Here is a 20,747-nt window from a genome sequence, read left to right as displayed (position 1 = left end):
TGACTGGGATCTTTTAGAGCTTCATCTTTGCCTTTGTGATGTTATCTCAGAAGGGAACCGTCCGTCTGTACCATGCTCTGTTTGGTTACAGGGCAGGCATACTCCATTACGACAACTTCCACCAGCCTGGCAGGCCCATCACCTTATCCACATAGAAACTAATGCTGCATAAGGCACCGGAATAGGTGGGCTTGCCAGACGGGTGTAAGTCATTGTAGTGGGTCATGCCTGCCCCTGTAAGCAAGCAGGGGCACGGCACTGATGGGCAGTGGTGCGGGACATAGGGAGCTCCAGATAAGGGAAGTATACGTTTTTTGGGGGTTTTTTGTACAGGCCCCCCGAGCTCACCTGTATATTTTTTTAAGATACTCGAACAACCCCTTTAAGAAATTGCTTAACTGAGGGATGCCATCGAGTAAACTATTTCTAACCATTTCAGGAAAGAGGCAGTCCCTTGTTTAGATGAATGCTGAGTCAATGAACTTAAAGGGAATCTGTCATAGCAAACATGAAGTCTGAGGTGCATGCAGCTTGTTATAGAGCAGCAGGTTCACTGTAGTTAGTATTTTATTCAATTAAATACATTTTTATTAAAGGTTTTACAATTTTTAACAATAAGGAAGGAGATGTTAAATATACATCGAGAAAAATCTCTACAACCATACAGCTGCTTTAAAGTAGAAATAAGTACAAAGGAGTACATTATGAGCTCAAAAAAAACTACAGTAATCCAGTCCTGATGGGAGTAAAGGGGGGAAAGACGGATACATTCAACATAGGTTAAGTTACATAGGAAAGGACATCAGGAATAGGGAGACGAGTTACAGGTCACCGCCATTAAACAGTTAACCATCTTGGGTGATCAATCCCCATCATGTCGGAGTTCAGACGCCCAGAAAACATTTTATTCATTTTTAATTCTTACTCATTTTGAGTTTTTAAGTCCAATAGGCATTCCTATCTATCAGTGCAGACTGTAAATCGTAGTGAATTATAATATAGATCAGTGATTGCGAACCTTTTGGAGACCGGGTGCCCAAACTGCAACCAAAATCCACTTATTTTCTATCAAGTGCCAACATGACAATTTAAACAGTAACATTTTGCTCCCTGTTCTTCCACAACATTCAATTGAATTGACCCACTGAGTACACCAATACAGTTGAAAGCAGGAGGGCAAGGGGACCTCCAAAGATAATCCAGCCCTGTTCAGACCTATTCACTCTTCCTGCAGTTCTAATCTGTGAAAGATGTGAGATCTTAAAAGAGCATTGGGAGCAGCCTGGGTGCCCACAGAAAGGGCTCCGAGTGCCACTCATGGCACCCGTGCCATAGGTTCGCCATCACTGATATAGATGGTTTGGGCTGTAGCCAGGAGCCCAATTCTTACAGGGGGCCCATGGCCATCCAAATAATTATTTGTATAATTTGTATATTGAGTTAAGCTTTACATTACAGAAAATATTCTTTTTCTGACCACATGTTATGACTGCTTAGTACTGAACACACAGTAAATTGGATTTAGTCCAAAATTAACTTTATTTTAACATTTACAAAGAGGTTGTTACATATGAATTGAGATGCTTAATGAAACATAATCTATGTTCAGTTACTTCGAGGGATTGGCCTGTTCTTCTCTGTTGATGGATCAGCATGTTGAGCATGCAAAATGCTCAACTATCTCTACCACTCTCTCCCATCAATCTGCTTGTTACCCTTATTCTATCGCCAGCACCTTATAAAGGATTTTTGGATATTACAATAAAATTTGCCTAAACATCAATATTAGATCACTAGGGGTGATCTAAGCTGCCAATAAGCTGTTTAAAGGCCCATAGTCTTAAAGGGGTTGTCCAATTTCAACAAATATATTCTGTGAAGGGAAAAGTTATACAATTTTCCAATATGCTTTCTGTATCAATTCCCCATGGTTTTCTAGATCTCTGCTTGCTGCCATTCTACAGGAAGCTTCTATGTTTACTTCCATGTCCATGGTCTTGTAATGGACACACAGGTGCACGAGTCATTATTATCACACAGCTCTGACATCACATGACCATGGACAGATTTCTATCCACCGAAAGCTTTTTATTGAATGATGGCAAGCAGAGATCTAGAAAACCTTTATGAATTGATACAGAAAATATATATTTTGTAAAATTGTATAACTTTTCCTTACACAAACAATATAAATTATTTTCTGAAAGCTGACAACCCCTTTCAGCTTAGTGTGTGTCATTTTCCTGTCTGTATATTATACACTTAGGGTCAATTTATTTCTCACTTATTTATGCAGAAGTGATTGAGCACAAAAAACATGTGCAAATCTTGTTTATGCCTTATATCTATGTATTCTCCACACCTGTTTTATTTTTCTCATAATAACTTATTGTTAAGAGGGATTGTCCAGTATAAACTCTTTTATCCCCGCCTCTGGTGCAGTCTGGGACCTTCTCTCACCACCTCTATTGTTTTATATATACCGTATTTTTCGGACTATAAGGCTCACTGGATTATAAGGTGCACCATCAATAAATGCCTGCTAAAATGTCTAGGTTTATATATAAGGCGCACCTGATTATAAGGATGAATGACCAGCAGGTGGCAGACCTGTGCACAGTTTAAGGCAGCTGTTGTCTGTAAGTACGGTTCATATATAACAGTGATGGCGAACCTTTTGGAGAAGGAGTGCCCAAACTACAACCAAAACCCACTTGTATGTCGCAAAGTGCCAACACGACAAATTAAGCAGTAACTTATTGATCTCTGCTGTATCACAGGTTTTAATCGTATTGGTGCCCTGAGTTCACCAATACAATAGAAAGATGATGGAGAAATTTGGATTGTAGCTTCCCTCCTGGGACCCCTGAAGAGGAAGAATCAGGGGACCCAGAGCAGGAGCTTCAATGATAATCCATCTCTGTCCACACCTTCTCGCTCCTCCTGTAGTCCTGGCAGCCAAGGATGTTGCTTTAAAATAGCGCTGAGCATGGCACGTCCTCGGCTGTCTTGGACCACAGGAGGAAGCCTTGAGTCGTATCTGGCAAACTCTGTGTTGGGGTGAAGGCCTGGGTGCCCACAGAAAGGGCTCCGAGTGCCACCTCTGGCACCCGTGCCATAGGTTCGCCACCACTGATATATAAGGTGCACTGGACTATAAGGCGCACCTTTTGATTTCTGAGTAAACCAAAGGATTTTTTGTGCGCCTTATAGTCCGAAAAATATGGTAGGTTCAATGGGGCCGTCAATTTAAGTTCTATATATAACCCCCAGCCAAATTATTTTTGTTCTCTGTGACAATTGGATTTTAAAAATGTTGGATTGTCATAAGAACCAGGATTAATAATAAAGCTTCATTGTAGACACCAGTGATAACTGTTATAGCTGTTTATTGTAGCCTAAGACTAAAGTACAGTAAATTGCCAACATCCAGAGGTCCGTTTGTAACTAGGGGTCATATGTAAGTCAGGTGTTCTTAAGTAGGGGACCGCCTGTATATAATATTTCCAAAAAGAGGCAGCACTCCAAGGTAGTTCAAAGGTGAAGTTTATTCCAATGTGACGTGTTTCAGTGGTGGCACCTGTTTTCCTCAAACATTGCCACCACTGAAACGTCACATTGGAATAAACTTCACCTTTGAACTTTGAATTACCTTGGAGTGCTGCCTATTTTTGGATTTTTATATAACGGTCACGCCATGGAACCTACGGCTGTGCACTTCGCTGCTCATTTGCTGTGCTGCTTTGGATTTTCCTTTATTATATACATATAGACTCACCGGCCACTTTATTAGTTACACCATGCTAGTAACGGGTTGGACCCCCTTTTGCCTTCAGAACTGCCTCAATTCTTCGTGGCATAGATTCAACAAGGTGCTGGAAGCATTCCTCAGAGATTTTGGTCCATATTGACATGATGGCATCACACAGTTGCCGCAGATTTGTCAGCTGCACATCCATGATGCGAATCTCCCGTTCCACCACATCCCAAAGATGCTCTATTGGATTGAGATCGGGTGACTGTGGAGGCCATTTCAGTACAGTGAACTCATTGTCATGTTCAAGAAACCAGTCTGAGATGATTCCAGCTTTATGACATGGTGCATTATCCTGCTGAAAGTAGCCATCAGATGTTGGGTACATTGTGGTCATAAAGTGATGGACATGGTCAGCAACAATACTCAGGTAGGCTGTGGCATTGCAACGATGCTCAATTGGTACCAAGGGGCCCAAAGAGTGCCAAGAAAATATTCCCCACACCATGACACCACCACCACCTGCCTAAACCGTTGATACAAGGCAGGATGGATCCATGCTTTCATGTTGTTGACGCCAAATTCTGGCCCTACCATCCGAATGTCGCAGCAGAAATCGAGACTCATCAGACCAGGCAACGTTTTTTCCAATCTTCTACTGTCCAATTTCGATGAGCTTGTGCAAATTGTAGCCTCAGTTTCCTGTTCTTAGCTGAAAGGAGTGGCACCCGGTGTGGTCTTCTGCTGCTGTAGCCCCATCTGCCTCAAAGTTCGACGTACTGTGCGTTCAGAGATGCTCTTCTGCCTACCTTGGTTGTAACGGGTGGCGATTTGAGTCACTGTTGCCTTTCTATCAGCTCGAACCAGTATGCCCATTCTCCTCTGACATCTGGCATCAACAAGGCATTTCCGCCCACAGAACTGCCGCTCACCTGCCGAGCAGTTGGACAGGTGTACCTAAATAAAGTGGCCGGTGAGTGTATATATACACAGAAAATTGTGCAATAACAGAAAGGCAACTTTTTAGGAGCAAGAGCAAACAAAACAAACCAGTCACAGTTGCGATGAATCCCCCCCCCCCCCCATATATTTAGTATCATTTCAGATAATGGCACATTGGGTTTGTCTGTATGTTATGTCGCAGGACAGTATATTCAGGTAATGATGAAATATAGTACAAATACATATCATCTGTTAGAACTGATAGAATGAATACAACTGTTACATCTTCCTTGGAAAGCCTCTGTATCCATGAATGTATCTTCTAGAAATGTAAATTTTTATAATAAACAGCTAATACATTTCTGATGTTTTGCAAGTTTTTGTCTTCCCTCAACCATGCTGGTTTTGTTAACTCTGCTTTCTACTTTTGCCAGGAACCCAGATGGTGACGTCAGTCCCTGGTGTTACATAGCAGAACATGAAGATGGCGTGTACTGGAAGTATTGTGACATTCCAACCTGTAGAAGTAAGACTGGAGGGATCTTCCTCTTAATCCATTTTTTTTTGTATGCGATTTGGGAATTCTGTTTGGTCGTTCATTTTATGTGCAGTACAAGTGTTATCCTACACACCTATCACACATGACATTACTAATACATTAAATATTATTACATATTACATTGGATTTCTCCTGAGCAAGTTTGTAGTAGAAAGATCATGATGTCAGTGCAGATGTATCATGCCATTTAAAGTCTTTTACAATGCATTGATGCTTAGTGTTTGTCTTTGTTATCAATCCATATTTTGCAGATAAATATATTTTGTTCCAGTAAACTATGTTCCATAACATAGCTCTTTATACACATACATACAGGAATACTTACATGCAATAATCAGTGCATTTAGTAGATATGTTTAAAGGGAAGCCGTAACCATATTTTTCACAAATACAGGTAGTGACAGGTTCCCATAGAGCCATAGTAACTAACTGACACCTTTCTTTTAGCTAAAAATTATTCCCATGAGATTCCCATTTATTCAACTTTATAGTTTTACCTGGTATCTAAGCATGGCTACAACGAGTCGAGGTGGCTGAGGCCTCTTGGGGCTGATTCGAGCAGCTCCTCTCCATCCTATCTCTGAATGCAGCTGTAATTTCATGTGGCCAGGGTGACATCATTTTAGGTCCTTTAGATTTTTAGCATTAGAAAACTGTACACCAAGCATATATCTCATGAAATTACAGAAGCCTGCATGGAGAGGAGTAGAAGTCCATGCAGCCTGCTGTGATTGTTTGATGTGGTCAGATATGTACATGGGGTACAGTTTGCTAATGTTAAGTAGCTAAAGGACCTTTGATTATGTCATCCTGGTCACATGACATTAGGCCAAGCCTCTCGACTCACTGCAAAGATCCATAGATACCAAGATTATAACTCTGATTTTATGGGGATCTGAGGGGAACTATTTTTAGCTAAAAGAAGGGTGCCAGATAGTTACTAGGGCTCTATGGGAACCTTCCATTATCTGTATTTGTGAAAAATGTGGTGACGGGTTCCCCTTAATACCGAAGTCAAACAAAGCAAAATGGACGTTTGCCAGGAATTATTATGTGTAAACCACTCAAGTACCAAGAAAGTACAGTATACAAAAAATGAAATGTGGGTAAGGCGGTTTTACATGTCTGTATTCTATCCAGTATTTTGCACCCTTTCTTCCGCTGTTAGAAAAAAACCTCTCTAAGGTTTTGTTATCGACTTCATTAATTAAAGCTGCTTCTCTGTGCCTTGTTTCTGCTGCTTCTCCTGTAGTGAGCAGTTTATCTAAAAGAGTTTAAATTCCCTAAAGAAAATAAGCAAACAAATGATTAACTATTTCCATACCCTGTGAATATGTACCTTAGTGATTCAGCTCCCTCAAGTGATTAGATCAAGATAATGGGGGACATTTATCAGGGGTTCTATGCCAGAAAACTGGCATAAAAACCCCAAAATACGGTAATCACATTTCCTTAATAACCGCTAGGGATTTTTATTATCCCCCTTTATGCCAGCCCCACAAAAAGGGTGCATAAAGTGGTTGTGAAGAGGGCATGTCCGGGTGCCATTGGGGCTAGTATTTGACCAAAGCAGATCCCTACTTTGCTCGAACAGAGAGCTAGAGCAAGGGAAATTTACTTTTGCTGACACCTGCCCCAGCAAGTATTTCAGCTATGGAATTGTTTAGCATATTTTATTGATGTTTCTAGTACTATCACAGAAAATATGTATTCAATGTACTATGGGCGGTTGTAAAGAACAAAAACAGTATTTTACCACCACCCGCGCTTCTCTTGAGACCAGCTGAATTGAGGTTAGCAACACAAATGTCACAGCAATACAATAACAAAATACAAGTTTTTAGGCTTACTTTAAATTATTTCAACTTGGCTTCTGAAAGTGATGGATTTGATGCATTAGCAGCATTCTGCCATTTGCCTCTCTGCAGATTCTGTAAGGGATTTCTGAGCCAAATCTATGACCTCTGTCAACCTCCTATGCTCTGTGATGGTGATAGGGTGGGATGAGGGATAATAAAACACTCCCTGTCTCAGAGATGAAGGGGAGATGTCATTTGGAATGAATTTCTTCAGGAACAGAAGGATTTATGCATCTGGTTTTACAATGGTTAACGCTCATTTTGGACTGAATGCGATTATATTTATGGCTGGCTAGGTATGATTACCTCTTTATTCTAAAACAGTGTACATCTGCCAAATTGTAGCCTGCAGCATTTTGTACAACTCTGCCTACTTTGTATTCATTATGAGCCTACAGTGCAGATTTTACATTCTACACAGGACGGATCGCTTACCAAACATGCAGCAGGTGTCCGGAACAATTCACCCCCTTAGCAAAGCTTTGATCACACGTATAATACATTTGTGTCATTCATGTCCTTTATTTTTCCTCTAGCTTTAGTTCTATATAACAATAATAAAATCATTATTAAGTGATTATTACTATACAGTAATATATCTCATTCTGTTTCCTTTTCTAATCGGCCTACGGGGAACGTAAAACATTGGTTATTCGGCTACATTAAATGTTTAGGAGAAAGTGACAGTGGTTTTAACAATAAGAATTATTTCTTCATAAAGAACCTTTTATATATTATTCAATAGGTCTCATTTTCAATTAGAAATGTATGGGTATAATTAGACTGAGACAGTGGCAGACCAAGGTTTGTTGAGCCCAGCAAATGTAATAATATCAGCAAAAATAATATCAAGCAGGGTCAAAGTGGAACCTACTTTCATAGTTTCCAATGGAAAGCAATGGATTTAAAGTCTGCATGGCACGTGGTTGCCCTAAGCTTCCTATTAACATGAGGTAATGGTCGTCCAAAATGGAAAATGTAACTATATATACTTAGGTTTTGCATCAAGCATAACTAAACATTTTGCAATGTGTCTAAACTTATATTATTAAACGTGGTCTTCAACTGACAAGGCACTTTGGCTGTGGGGGCACTGTGGCTGCAGGTGGTGGGGCACTGTGGGTGCTGAGGAGGGCCAGGGCCTGCAGAGGGGGCACTGTGGCTGTGGGGGCACGGTGGCTGCAGATGGGGAGTGTACTGTGGGTGCTGGGGAGGGTCGGGGGCTGCTAAGGGGCACGGTGGCTGCAGATGGGGAGTGTACTGTGGGTGCTGTGGAGGGTCGGGGGCTGCTAAGGGGCACGGTGGCTGCAGATGGGGAGTGTACTGTGGGTGCTGTGGAGGGTCGGGGGCTGCTAAGGGGCACGGTGGCTGCAGATAGGGAGTGTACTGTGGGTGCTGGGGAGGGTCGGGGGCTGCTAAGGGGGCACTGTGGCTGCAGGTGGGGGGCACTGCAGGTGCTGGGGAGGGTCAGGGGCTGCTAAGGCGGCACTGTGGCTGCAGGTGGGGGGCACTGCAGGTGCTGGGGAGGGTCAGGGGCTGCTAAGGGGGCACTGTGGCTGTAGATGATGGGGTTTACTGTGGGTGCTGGGGAGGGTCAGGGGCTGCTAAGGGGGCACTGTGGCTGCAGGTCGGGGGCACTGTAGGTGCTGGGGAGGGTCAGGGGCTGCTAAGGGGGCACTGTGGCTGTAGATGAGGGGGTTTACTGTGGGTGCTGGGGAGGGTCAGGGGCTGCTAAGGGGGCACTGTGGCTGCAGGTGGGGGGCACTGTTGGTGCTGGGGAGGGTCAGGGGCTGCTAAGGGGGCACTGTAGCTGCAGATGGGGGGTGTACTGTGAGTGCTGGGGAGGGCCACGGACTGCTGAGGGGTCATCGTGGCTGTGGGGAAACTGTGGCCGCGGGTAGGGGGGGCACTGTGTGTGCCGGGGAGGACAAGGGGCTGCAGATAGGGGGAGGGGGTGCACTGTCGGTGCTGGGGAGGGCCAGGGCAGCATAGTGGCATAGTGTCTCAGGTTATTGTTATTTAACAATATGTTCAATTTTTGTGGTTGCCCTCAGATGGCTCAATGTAATGTAAAGGTAATACTGTATAAATGTAACTGCTAAACAGATCAAGTAGTAGTTTATACAGTAATAAAATGCCATTCAAAGCCTTTAAGGCAACTGCAGGGCATAAGAATTCTAGCAGCTAGGAATGAGAGGTGAACCATGTGGTAGAATAAGAATTAGAGATGTGAATGAACTAAGAAACGGATAGGTCACCATGATGGTTTTATATGGTTATGTATGGTTATAGGGGCTTGTCTGATTTCTGTCTAGTATTATGACTTGTCTAGGCTTGTGATACCAAACATAACATACTTGATTTGGGCTTTATAATGATTATTTGTATCACCAGCCTGTATTTCTTTGCGGACTCCATTAAACACTTTATTTTGAATACGGTACATTTTCCTTGGAGCAGATCAGTCTTATAAAAGACCATTTTTCTGGTTTGCTGAATGAGGTTTTATTGCATGTTCTAGCTCATGTCAAATGTGAAGAAGAAATTAGTCAATAAAAATGGAGTTTTAATAGTCATAGTTTCTTTTTAATCAACAAGAATTGATTAAATCAATAAAGGATATGTAAGGAAACTTTTTATTAATTTTATATACATTTTATGGCCTGTAACAGATTTTTTAAATGTACCTTTTAAACTCTTTTAAATGGCGGTATCCATTTTTCTTTCGGCTATAGTAATAAAGCATAATTTAAATGTGTTTTTTTTTCTGGTAAAATTAGATAAGGTTTTATCAGTGGAGGATTATTCATAAAGTAACACAGAGCAAGGTGTGTAAACAGTGTCTCTGGAGACAAAAGGTTCCTAAAATTTTCCTTCAAAAAGAAGTAACCCTCATTAGCCGTAAAACGGAAGTGATGGGAAGACGTAGTAACTGTAGAATTATGATGTGTAACCAGACAGCTTGGCTCTCCCTAATTACAAGCCGCGGAAGCTACATGAAAGGATCAGGCCACAGAACACACAAGTGGATGACATTGGGACAAGTCAGAATCCGAACAGCCTGGACTCTATTTCTGGCAGGCTATAGGAATATACAGTATGTCAGGTTAGAGGAAAATATGTGTAACAATAAGTGAGTAACAGTTGCATTGGAGAGCATTTATGTCTATCCAGGCGGTCCCCGACTTAAGAACACCTGACTTACAGACGACCCCTAATTACAAACTGACCTCTGGATGTTGGTAATTTACTGTACTTTAGTCCCAGGGTACAGTGATCAGCTGTAACAGTTATCACAGGTGTTTGCACGTTTGATATTGTACTACTGTACCTGTACTATTGGCAGTGTGCCAGGTATTCGAATAAGTGTCCTTTTGTTTCTTAATATACACAGTTGAAAAAACTTCAACATGTTCTCCAGAATGAAGTATGTATATATATGTATATATATATATAATATTAGTGTTACATTGGACAAGGGATCTTTTCTTTTTTTTTTTCTGGATCCCATGTCATGTCCTTTGTGATTTGTGTAAAGGCACTCTTATCTTTCGGCTTACTCACACAAACTGCTAACCCTGGCGCTCCTCACCCCTCCCCTCTCCAGAGTAAGAAGGGCGGCCTCTGCCATATTTCGGTGAAATATAGTACATGCCCTTTATTTTGCACTGCGGCTGCCCAGCTTGGTCGCGGCGCAGTGATACTGTGTGCTCACTGCACAGTGACCGTAGAACTCTATGGGGGAAGATTTATCAAGCTGTCTAAAAATAAGAATGTTCTTAGTTGCCCTTGGCAACCAATTACATCTCAGCTTTCATTATACCAGTGCTCATGAATATTTTAAAGGGGGGTTGTAATTGATTGCCATGGACTACTAAGAATATTTTTACTTTTAAATAGTTTGATAAATCTGCCCCTATGGGTTTTTGTGGCCATATCACTGGCCCCAATACATCCGTGTGCATGGGGCCTTACAATTCCAATACCTTCAATAATCTCTTCATATTAGAAGCCGCGATCCCTCTGCTTGTCCAGCTGTCACTATACCCTTGGTGAACATGTAAAAAGCTGCTAATTCGAGGTAATAACCTGGAGGTTATATAGGGATATTTTTCATATTCACCATAATAATACAAAGTGTAATACACAGAATAGTTCCTTGACAAGTAGCAGCTGCTTTAATTATTTCCCTGAAACTATATCTCTAGGGACAGAATGGGTATGAGAGTCTGTGAAGAATTCCCTCCCATTCTTAATGTGAAACTCATGTTGCCGCCTGTTTGATACTTACTGGCCTGGAAGTGACTAGAATGAAGTCAGTCCTTTCTATGACCCTGAAATGAGCTCCTACCCAACAAGATGCAAAACCAGGAAAGGATCTAAATCTGCTGAAATACATGATCATATAAATGTTCAGAGGATGTTGTATTTTGCTTCAGTAACCAGTGAATAAAGTTTTACTCCCGGCAGGAATCTGTCAAAATTTTAGATTGTCTACGTTTTTGTGAAAGCCTTTTTTAGGACTGAGGACTTTGGTGCACTTACATGCTCTACCTAGGCAACCTAATGTTTTACATATCTAGCATAAATTGGTGAAATTGAATAAATATCTCCCTGAATGTATTAATCCTGAGTTTGCCAGAAATCTACCAAAATACATTTAAAAATATGGCTACTTTGGATTATGGACTATAGATCATTCGCCACCATTATATATTAAGTAATAATTACTATGGAATTGGGCTAAGAGCCATATGTCATTTTTTTGGACATAATAATTGCAGCTACCGTTACCATTTACAGAGCAACATGTATAAGATAAAGCAATTTAACAGAAGACCGTTCACAGCCTAGTTACAAGAGAAATACAATGTTAAGTAACGTAAACTGAAGTCAATGGCAGAGTAGAAGATGATCATTAAATGCCACAGACACTATTGCACATATTTTTATTGTCCGTTGGCAAAACTATACAACTTTCTAAAGCGTCTTCATTAAACATTTGCTACTGTGTTGGTCTCATATTGGCACAACAAATAATAGAATAAAATATTGGAATAGATATACAGGCGGTCCCCTACTTAAGAACACTCAACTTACAGACGACCCCTAGTTATAAACTGACATCTGGATGTTGATAATTTACTGTACTTTAGCCTTTGGCTAAACAGCTAACAGCTATAATACCCTGTTTCCCCGAAAATAAGACAGTGTCTTATATTAATTTTTGCTCCATAAGAGGCACTAGGTCTTATTTTCAGGGGATTCTTATTTTTCCATGAACAAGAATTTACGTTTAAAAAATGTTTAAAAATCAACTTCTATTGTTTGTGGGATGAAAAAATCCCTGCTCTCTAGGCATGACCTGAGTAGAATGTCCAATTGGTCCTTAGACATGATTAATAAATGTGGTCTTTATCTGTCTCCTGTGGGGAAGGTGGGCGGGGGAGGGGGGAGTGGTTTGTTTCTTATTGTTTTTAGTCCTTTGTGCAAAAGTGCGTTTGTAATGTGTTGTAAAAAACAAAATTACAAAAAATTGGCCCCAGTCTCTCATGTTTAGTAATAGCACTTTTCTTAAATGACCACTTCATGTCCAGGTAGCTGCTTGTAGCGCATTTGTCCTGCAACAGTCAGTGATTTTATTACGCAATTCTTCACCCATGTCACAACCTATTGCAGTATCTAAAAAATCTATTAATACTAATGTAAAGCTTGGGGTGAGATGTAGCAATGACTGCCACTAGGTCTTATTTTCAGGGGAGGCCTTATCTTTCTAAGATTCAACAAAATTGTACTAGGTCTTATTTTCGGGGGATGTCCTATTTTAGGGGAAACAGGGTAGTTATCACAGGTGTCTGCAATTAAGCTTTATTGTTAATCCTGCTTCTAATGACAAGCCAACATTTTTGAAATCCAATTGTAACAGACACCAAAAAGGATTTGTCTGGGGTTACAATGATAAAATATACAGTTCCGACTTGCATACATATTCAACTTAAGAACTGCCTGTACAAATTCAACTTAACTGCCTGTGCTGATTTGGCTTAATCCCATATCACGTTATTAGGCTTTTTGTAAGTCATTCTTGGTGTTAAGAGTCTGCAAATAAAAAAAAACGGGACTAAGAATCCCTGAATATATTGGTTTATGTCCCCTGATCAAAATCAAAAACACCAACTAACTGTATCGGGGATCATTAAAACATGTATAACTTTATTAGAATGCTTATTAAAATATAGGCTTAAATATGTGGAAGCCCAATAGATAGTTTTCCCCTAATACAGGCTAAGAGTTGGGGAAGACCCCTGGTGGTGGCAACTAGTCAGTACACTTTAAAGGATCATAAGCTCCATCTGAGAAGAGAAGACTCCACAGAGCCAAAAGGTATTATACCAATGAATGTACAATAACACTAGTTACCAATATTTGTAACCCAGGGTAGTGTCCCCAAGTCCACTAAAGTGCAATTTATAGAACCATAACTACACCTTGTAAGGTTCTAACAAGAGGAATAAAAACTCCAGATATATGTATATGTCTGTCGTATTGTTGGATCAACGACTGACCTATATAGCAAGATTTTAATAATACAGTAAACACCTGACGCGTTTCCCTGCTGCTTTTTACTGCAACAGTTCATCAGAGGTGACTTCAGAAATGGAGTATAATGTAGTGTCTACAGAATAACATTTAGAGGGTAACCCACCCCTGTTTGGCATAAACTTATGCTCAAGGAGTCACATGTCCCCATATGAGGTCTAACTATAATCACCAGACCCCTATGATATTCTGGCTTCTGAAAGATAAGACACTCCGTTACATTGGAGTTAGCTATTCTTTTATGTTAGTGCGTGATTTTTCTTTTCAACTCATGGGCTTAAACATATCAGTAGTCCGATTTCAAGTTGATGCTATCAAAAAATATAGTAGCGGCTATCTAGAGCTCTCTAAGGACACCGTTCAACACACTCTCACTGGTTTCTCTTCTGGTGCCTTAGTTATCTTAGAGTCTTACAGTCAGTCAGCAGTAGGCAAACACTATAACTCATTCAGGATTTTCTGGATGAGACAATTTGCCAACTGTAAAACATCTGGTGTCATTTATCTAATGACCTGTTTATGTGGCATTCAGTATGTCGGACAGACTACCCGTGAATTCAGAAGAAGAATAAGGGAACATATTAATGACACCAAGAACAAAGTGGACACTGCAATTTCAAAACATGTATGGGAGCATCATGAGGGAGACCATAAGATGCTCCGTTTCCAAGTGATTGAAATAGTGGAACCCTCCCGAGGGGGGGTGATTTCACACGTAAAATGCTGCAGCGTGAATCGCGGTGGATATTCTCATTGAGAACCCTCCAAATGGATGGTCTCAATGAGCATATAGTGTATAAAAATTTGATTTGGTTCAAATCCGAATATCCTGCCTATTTGTGGTAACAAAGTGCTGAGACTGGTACGGCCAACAGCAGCACCAGGAGATCAGATTTTTAAATTTGAAAGCCTCCCGGGCTTGACAAATTCTGCTGTGACCGGGACAAGGCACCGGGCCATGATGAAAGGGCTCCGTGAAGATGGATAAGGCTCAAGACAAGAGATAAGCGGATCCAATGTTTGGGTCTGGCCACGCGACCTGGACATATTGCCAGATTGGCAGCTGAACAACCAGTCTGGCAAACTGATGCCTCTAGCAACTAGCTACGGCTGTGATTGGCCATGGGGATGCGTGAATGTCATGTCCGCTCATCTCTACTCAGGACCGATTTTAATTCATTCCAAATAAAAAAAAATTATAAAACCTGTATTGAATTGTGAATTATTGAATTCACAATTCAATACAATTAATTTTTGTAAAGAAATTTGTTATTCTCTCTCTACTATTGAATACAAATTGAAAAGAGAACACATGACATAGGGCAAGGAGGAGGGGAAATAACATATTTCTCAGCATCATTGTCAGCACAAGGAAGAGAAGATTCCTTGTGTGGTGGAAATGGGAAAGCAGTGCAGTAATGAATCTATGCTGATACATGTCACAGGTAATATAGGCATCAGCAGCTATAAAAGTAATGGAGGAAACTAGGAGAAGGCTGAAACTTCACTAACTTTCAGGGGGTAAAAAAACATTGGTACCAGAGGTGTATTACTGCATTGGCAAATTAGCTGTTGTGGGTTGCATAAAAGTTGACAAGCCCTTCAGGACCTGCATCGCTTTGATTCTTCGGAGGAAATTCCAATTAACTAATTTAATTTCAGCTCCTTGTTGTCACACTAGTGAACTAGAAAGTGATCTGTTCAGTGCACTGCACTGCGTAGGAATGTATATTCTTGAATAAACAATGTGCAATTACAATAGAATAATTGTATTTGTCAATGTGGAGAGTACGGTAATCATGTTTTCATTTCAGCTTTGCCTAATGTGCAATAACATTTATGTATCTGAACACTTATCTATGACATCAACATTGTTCCATCCTGACAGTTTATTTAGACAGGGATGGCATTCACCTATAATATGTTGCACAACACCTATAAATACAAGAATGGAGCATGACATTTTTAGTGTCCTGAAAGCACCTTGGGAACAAGCGGTTTGAGGTCTATCTAGGTGAATAATACAATAGTAGATTTTCTCTAGTTCCATGGTGTAATTCAAGTACAGATTTTTGCATTTGTTTATATAAACCCATAATTACATTTTACGATAAGCAGACAAAGCCGATCATTGCTGTAACCTGTCATTTCCTGTTAGTCACGAAAGCGTAACGGGATATAATGCAGCAATGGAGACTAGAATGAGAGTATATACATATAGCTTTATCCCTGCAGGTCCTCTCTGCCAGATAGGCTTTCACTAAGTGGTTTTATCCCCCCTGCCAGCAGAGTTGAGCTTGGCATTCATAAATAGTGAGTAGATTGTTAGCAGCTATAAGGAATATCAACTCAAGGACAGTCAACACTGACAATTTTCTGGCCAATCTGCACTGGGTTGATTTGAATTTTTGGAGAGTAGTAAATTTCACAACCTTATACCCTTCCAACCAACATTGATTCTTTTAATATGTAAAGCATTCTTCTATTTTATCCCTTCCAATTGATCCTGTTTAACATTAAGGGAAATGTGATTCTGGATGTTTCCTTATGTTCTTTATTTATTGCCTCCTTTGTCCTAAAATCAACTTTTACATATATGGTTTCTCCACCAGGACAGAGGGGAACTAAAAAGGTTGGTCAACATTTGTAAATCTGCCTTTATAGAAGTACCCTTTTTGGAATCTTGCCCTTTGTTTAACCACAAAGGTTGTGAATAGCTAAAGCCTATCTTTGAGAATTGGCAGATTATTGGTGACATGAAATTGGTTAGAAGGTCAATGACGGTTATCAGGTCTAAATCCTGAAAACTAGATTCAAGTGTTGAGTTATAGGATATTCTGTACAATGCTATCAGCATCAGCAGTGTACATCCCCTGTATGAGGGTAAGGATATTTTCCAATCATTCCACTTTTTATTTTTGTGATTGGAAAAGTAATGGGCCATCCTCCGAATCACCTGTAGAACATGAGGGTTAAGGTATGAACTTAATGTTTATACTGTTGTGATCTGGTTTTGATTGAGAATATTTTGGGCTGCTTCATCTTGGTAGATCTTCCGAGATGCTAATCGCCACATTTGAAGAATTTGAAGAAATTACTTATTCTCTGACTAGAACAGAGGTCATCATTGCTGCTACCAATATCTGAGAAGAGCTCCAGGATTCCTAGAGCTTTGGGAGGATCCAAGCAGATTGGGGAAAGTTCTCATATTATGCTCGAGGAGGATTTGGTTCAGTGATCATGAGTGATGACAGGTTCAAACAAATCTTAGCTCAACCATCACATAGAAATGCACTTTTGTTTCATGATTCCATTTTTTTGCAAGTTAATCCTTTTGGGCCTCCTATGTAGATTAAAGTTATTCATATGTGTAAGAATTGAGCCCGCTTATGTATATAGAGCCAGTGAAGGTTGTTCTTCCGTGTTTATCTTACGGTCTAGTATTCTGTTAATGTATGTCAAAATCTCTTAATAAACCAAGAGAAGCAAAATGATCTCATGAACACATTGTAAACGCATCTGCGTCACAGCACATCAACTTGTTTATATAATAATCTCTGGTATGTAGCCGAATTATCTAATAGCCTCTAGCAGAAAAGGTGTGGACCAGCCCTGTGGAAGAACGCAAGAGTCCCGGCTGAAGATAGCATCTTGTGAACTATAGTGACATAAAACATTCCGTACTTACAACAATTACAAAGAATTTGTTTCTAAAGAACAAAAAAGTCAAACATACCCATCATTTCTCTCCCTTTTTATGTCTTCTGTGTAGATGTGTTGGCAGCTAATAGCCATGGATAGGAAAGGAGAACAGAGTGATCTCTATCAAATAACTAATATTAGCAAGAGAAGCAGAAATCAATGAGCGCAGATTGGAAATGCAGCTGTGTCCAGCTGGACATCGGCTCGGAGACTTTGATATTATAAAATGTGTTTAGGAAACCGCAATGCAGACCATGTATTTCCAATGAAACAACCGTGCCATATTCGTGCACGTCACTTGCCTAAATAAACAATCCCTTTTGGTTTCTATAGTTGCATGACTGTATACTAAACTGCTAGCAAATATTACAAACTGATGGGTATAAAAAATGTAATTTAAGACAAGTGATAGTAAAATCAATATTCAATCAATTGATATAAAGTTTTACACGGAGTTTGGGGCAGTGAGTTCAACTACCTCTTCAATATTTTCACAGGCGTAGATACAGCACTGACGATGGAGTATTGATGACCATTGATTTTAAAGATTGACTACACATAGGCCGTTAGTAATTGAGACCCCTTGTAGGGGACAGTTCTCAAATTATAATTTTTTTTTTTTTTTTTTTATAATAGGAATATATCAGGTATTGAGTAGACTGTCAAATATTTTACATAGTATTATACGCAATTGCAACCAAGTCAGCACCGGTTTGGAAACATCAAATGGGTCCATTGTAAAGGAAAGTAGTGTCAGGCAGAGGGAACCTTAGGCCCACAAGGGGGAAAGATTCTGAGAACATATCATCAATGACATTTTATCTATATGTAATTGTACCACGAAAAAAGCAACATGTTTGAAGTTGCAGCTCTAAAGTCAACTGTGGGTTTAGACTTCTGCAGAACTTTTTAGGTCTATTAGGTTTTGAAGCCCGGGACCACCGAATGAAACATGGACAATTGCTATTCTGGTCAGGAAAGTAGGCCAGACTAGATCAAGTATATTTTTACTAGGAATAAACACAAAATTAGTTTTATTGATGGTCTGTAATCACTGTGGATAATAAAACAGCACCAAGGACCTCAAAAACATGTCCATTTTCTCTGCACCCATGAGGAAGAGTGATACAGGCATAAAACAAATATGGTAGTGGGCCCATATTTCATCCCCAATGAAAGAGCAAAAGCTGAATTTTTCATATGTCTTGTACAAACAGAATATCTTAACCAATTGAATAAGTTCTATTGTTAATTATATTTTAATTAGTTATGCTTACCTTTTTCTTTACAAGGCCTTGTTGCTACCCTTTCCCTAAGTATACAAATGTCTAGTTTATTCTTGATATTATTGCTTAGTCTCAAGGCAACATACTCTGTATAACCTTTGAGCTAATAGTTATTTTCTATTACAATTAATTGGTCCCTTTGTGCTACTTGTGTCCCAAGAAAACACTGCTTCAAAATATCAATTGCCAATGTCAGATGATAAGGTTAGTGAAGCAAAGATATGCAGTCTGAGATCAACATTCTAGTCACAGATTGTATTAGATGTCTAAAATGCACTTTAGCAATTCGTGGCTTTAGATATACAGTTTGATAAACCATTTCTAGATCAATATCTATTATAATGATCATAGAAGCATTTGCACCTAAATTTAATCTACTGTAATTTCAGTAGATTTTTGAAAAATTCTGAATTCTCAAAGATTCATAATAAACAGAAACTGCCTGTTCTGTAGAGATTACTTTAAGAAATTTATATAACTGCTGTAAAGTATATTTAGTGTTATGCTGTAAATAAAACCGTTTGTATACCTAGAAGGATGCACCACTAAAATACAGGGGACAGGGGGACATAAATACAAATACCAGCTTTCTTCTCTCCTAATTGGGGATGGAGGAGCAATGTAGTAGTTCCATGTGTCACTATTCATATTGCCAAGTTCTTCAGTAAGTTTTTCGGTAAGTCAATTCAAAAATTGAAATTCATATATTATATAGAGTCATTACATGCAGAGTGAACTTTGTGTTAATGTTGATGATTATGGCTTACAGCAAAGGAAAAATCCAAAAGTCATCTCAAGAAATTTAGAATATTATAGAAGACCTACTGTATGAAATCTTTTGAACACAGAAATGTTTTCCAAATGAAAAGTATGTCGTGTAAATGCCCTCAATATTTGGTCATATCTCTTTTTGCATGAAAGACTGCATCAATGCGGCGTGGCATGGAGATGATCACCCGATAGCACTGCAGAGGTGTTATGGAAGCCCAGGTTGTGTGGTAGCAGTCTTCAGCTTCCCTGCATTGTTGGGTCTGGTGTCTCTCATCTTCCTCTTGACCAAACCCCATAGATACTCTATGAGGTTAAGGTCGGGTGAGTTTGCTGGCCTATCGAGCACAGTGATACTGTGGATATTAAACCAGGTATTGGTACATTTGGCATTGTGGACAGGTGCCAAGGAAATGAAAATCCCATCTCCAAAAGCTTGTCGGGAGAGAGCGGAGCATTAAGGGCTCTAAAATTTTCTGGTAGGCAGCTACACTGACTTCAGTCTTGATAAAACACATTGGACTTACACCAGCAGATGATATGGTTCCCTAAACCATCACTAGTTGTGGAAACTCACACTAGATCTCAAGCAGCTTGGATTGTGCCTCTACGCTCTTCCTCCAGACTCTGGGACCTTATTTTCCAAATGAAATGCAAAATTTACTTTCATCTGAAACCACCTTGGACCACTGAGAAACACGTCTGTTCTTTTCCTCCTTGACCCAGGTAAGCGGCTCCTTGACCCAGGAGTGGATTGACACCTGGTATGAGACACTTGTAGTCCATGTCCTGGATATATCTGTTGGAGCACTGACACCAGCAGAAGAACAATCCTTGTGAATCTCCTCCAAATTTTTGAATGGCCTTTTCTTAACAATCCTATCAATGCTGCGGTTATCCCAGTTGCTTGTGCACCTTTTTTGCCACACCTTTTTCTTCCACTCAACTTTCCATTGATATGCTTTGATACAGCAATCCTTTATTTGATACAGCAATCCTTTATTTGATACAGCAATCCTTTCTGGATAACTATTAAGTCAGCAGTCTTTCCCATGATTGTGTCACCTACGGAACCAAACTGAAGGACATTTTAGGTCCCTAGGAAGCCTTTGCAGGTGTTTTGGGTTAATCTTATTTTCTGAGATAATAGGGGTATTTATCAGGGATTGAAATAATCTCAAATGCTAGCTAATTGCTTGTTGAGATTGTTTCCCCCCTTTTTCAAGCCTTCAAGCCAGGAATGTGTGGAGGGGCATGAAGGGGGGCACAGGGACAAG

At 40.1% G+C, this 20,747-nt stretch overlaps 1 protein-coding gene across 1 annotated transcript in view; it reads left to right on the top strand.

Annotated features, from left to right (window-relative positions):
• Positions 1 to 20,747, top strand: part of KREMEN1 (kringle containing transmembrane protein 1) — a 112,380-nt gene that overhangs the window by 56,686 nt on the left and 34,947 nt on the right. The window contains exon 3 of the mRNA XM_072142224.1: positions 5,131 to 5,222. Coding sequence (XP_071998325.1) covers positions 5,131 to 5,222 — 92 coding nt within the window. The remainder of the gene's footprint in view (positions 1 to 5,130; positions 5,223 to 20,747) is intronic.

The sequence above is a fragment of the Engystomops pustulosus genome, chromosome 1 (genome assembly GCF_040894005.1).
Source record: "Engystomops pustulosus chromosome 1, aEngPut4.maternal, whole genome shotgun sequence".
NCBI classification, from domain to species: Eukaryota; Metazoa; Chordata; class Amphibia; order Anura; family Leptodactylidae; genus Engystomops; species Engystomops pustulosus.
Note: the sequence above shows the minus strand (reverse complement) of the source record. Positions and strands in the feature narration are given on the sequence as shown.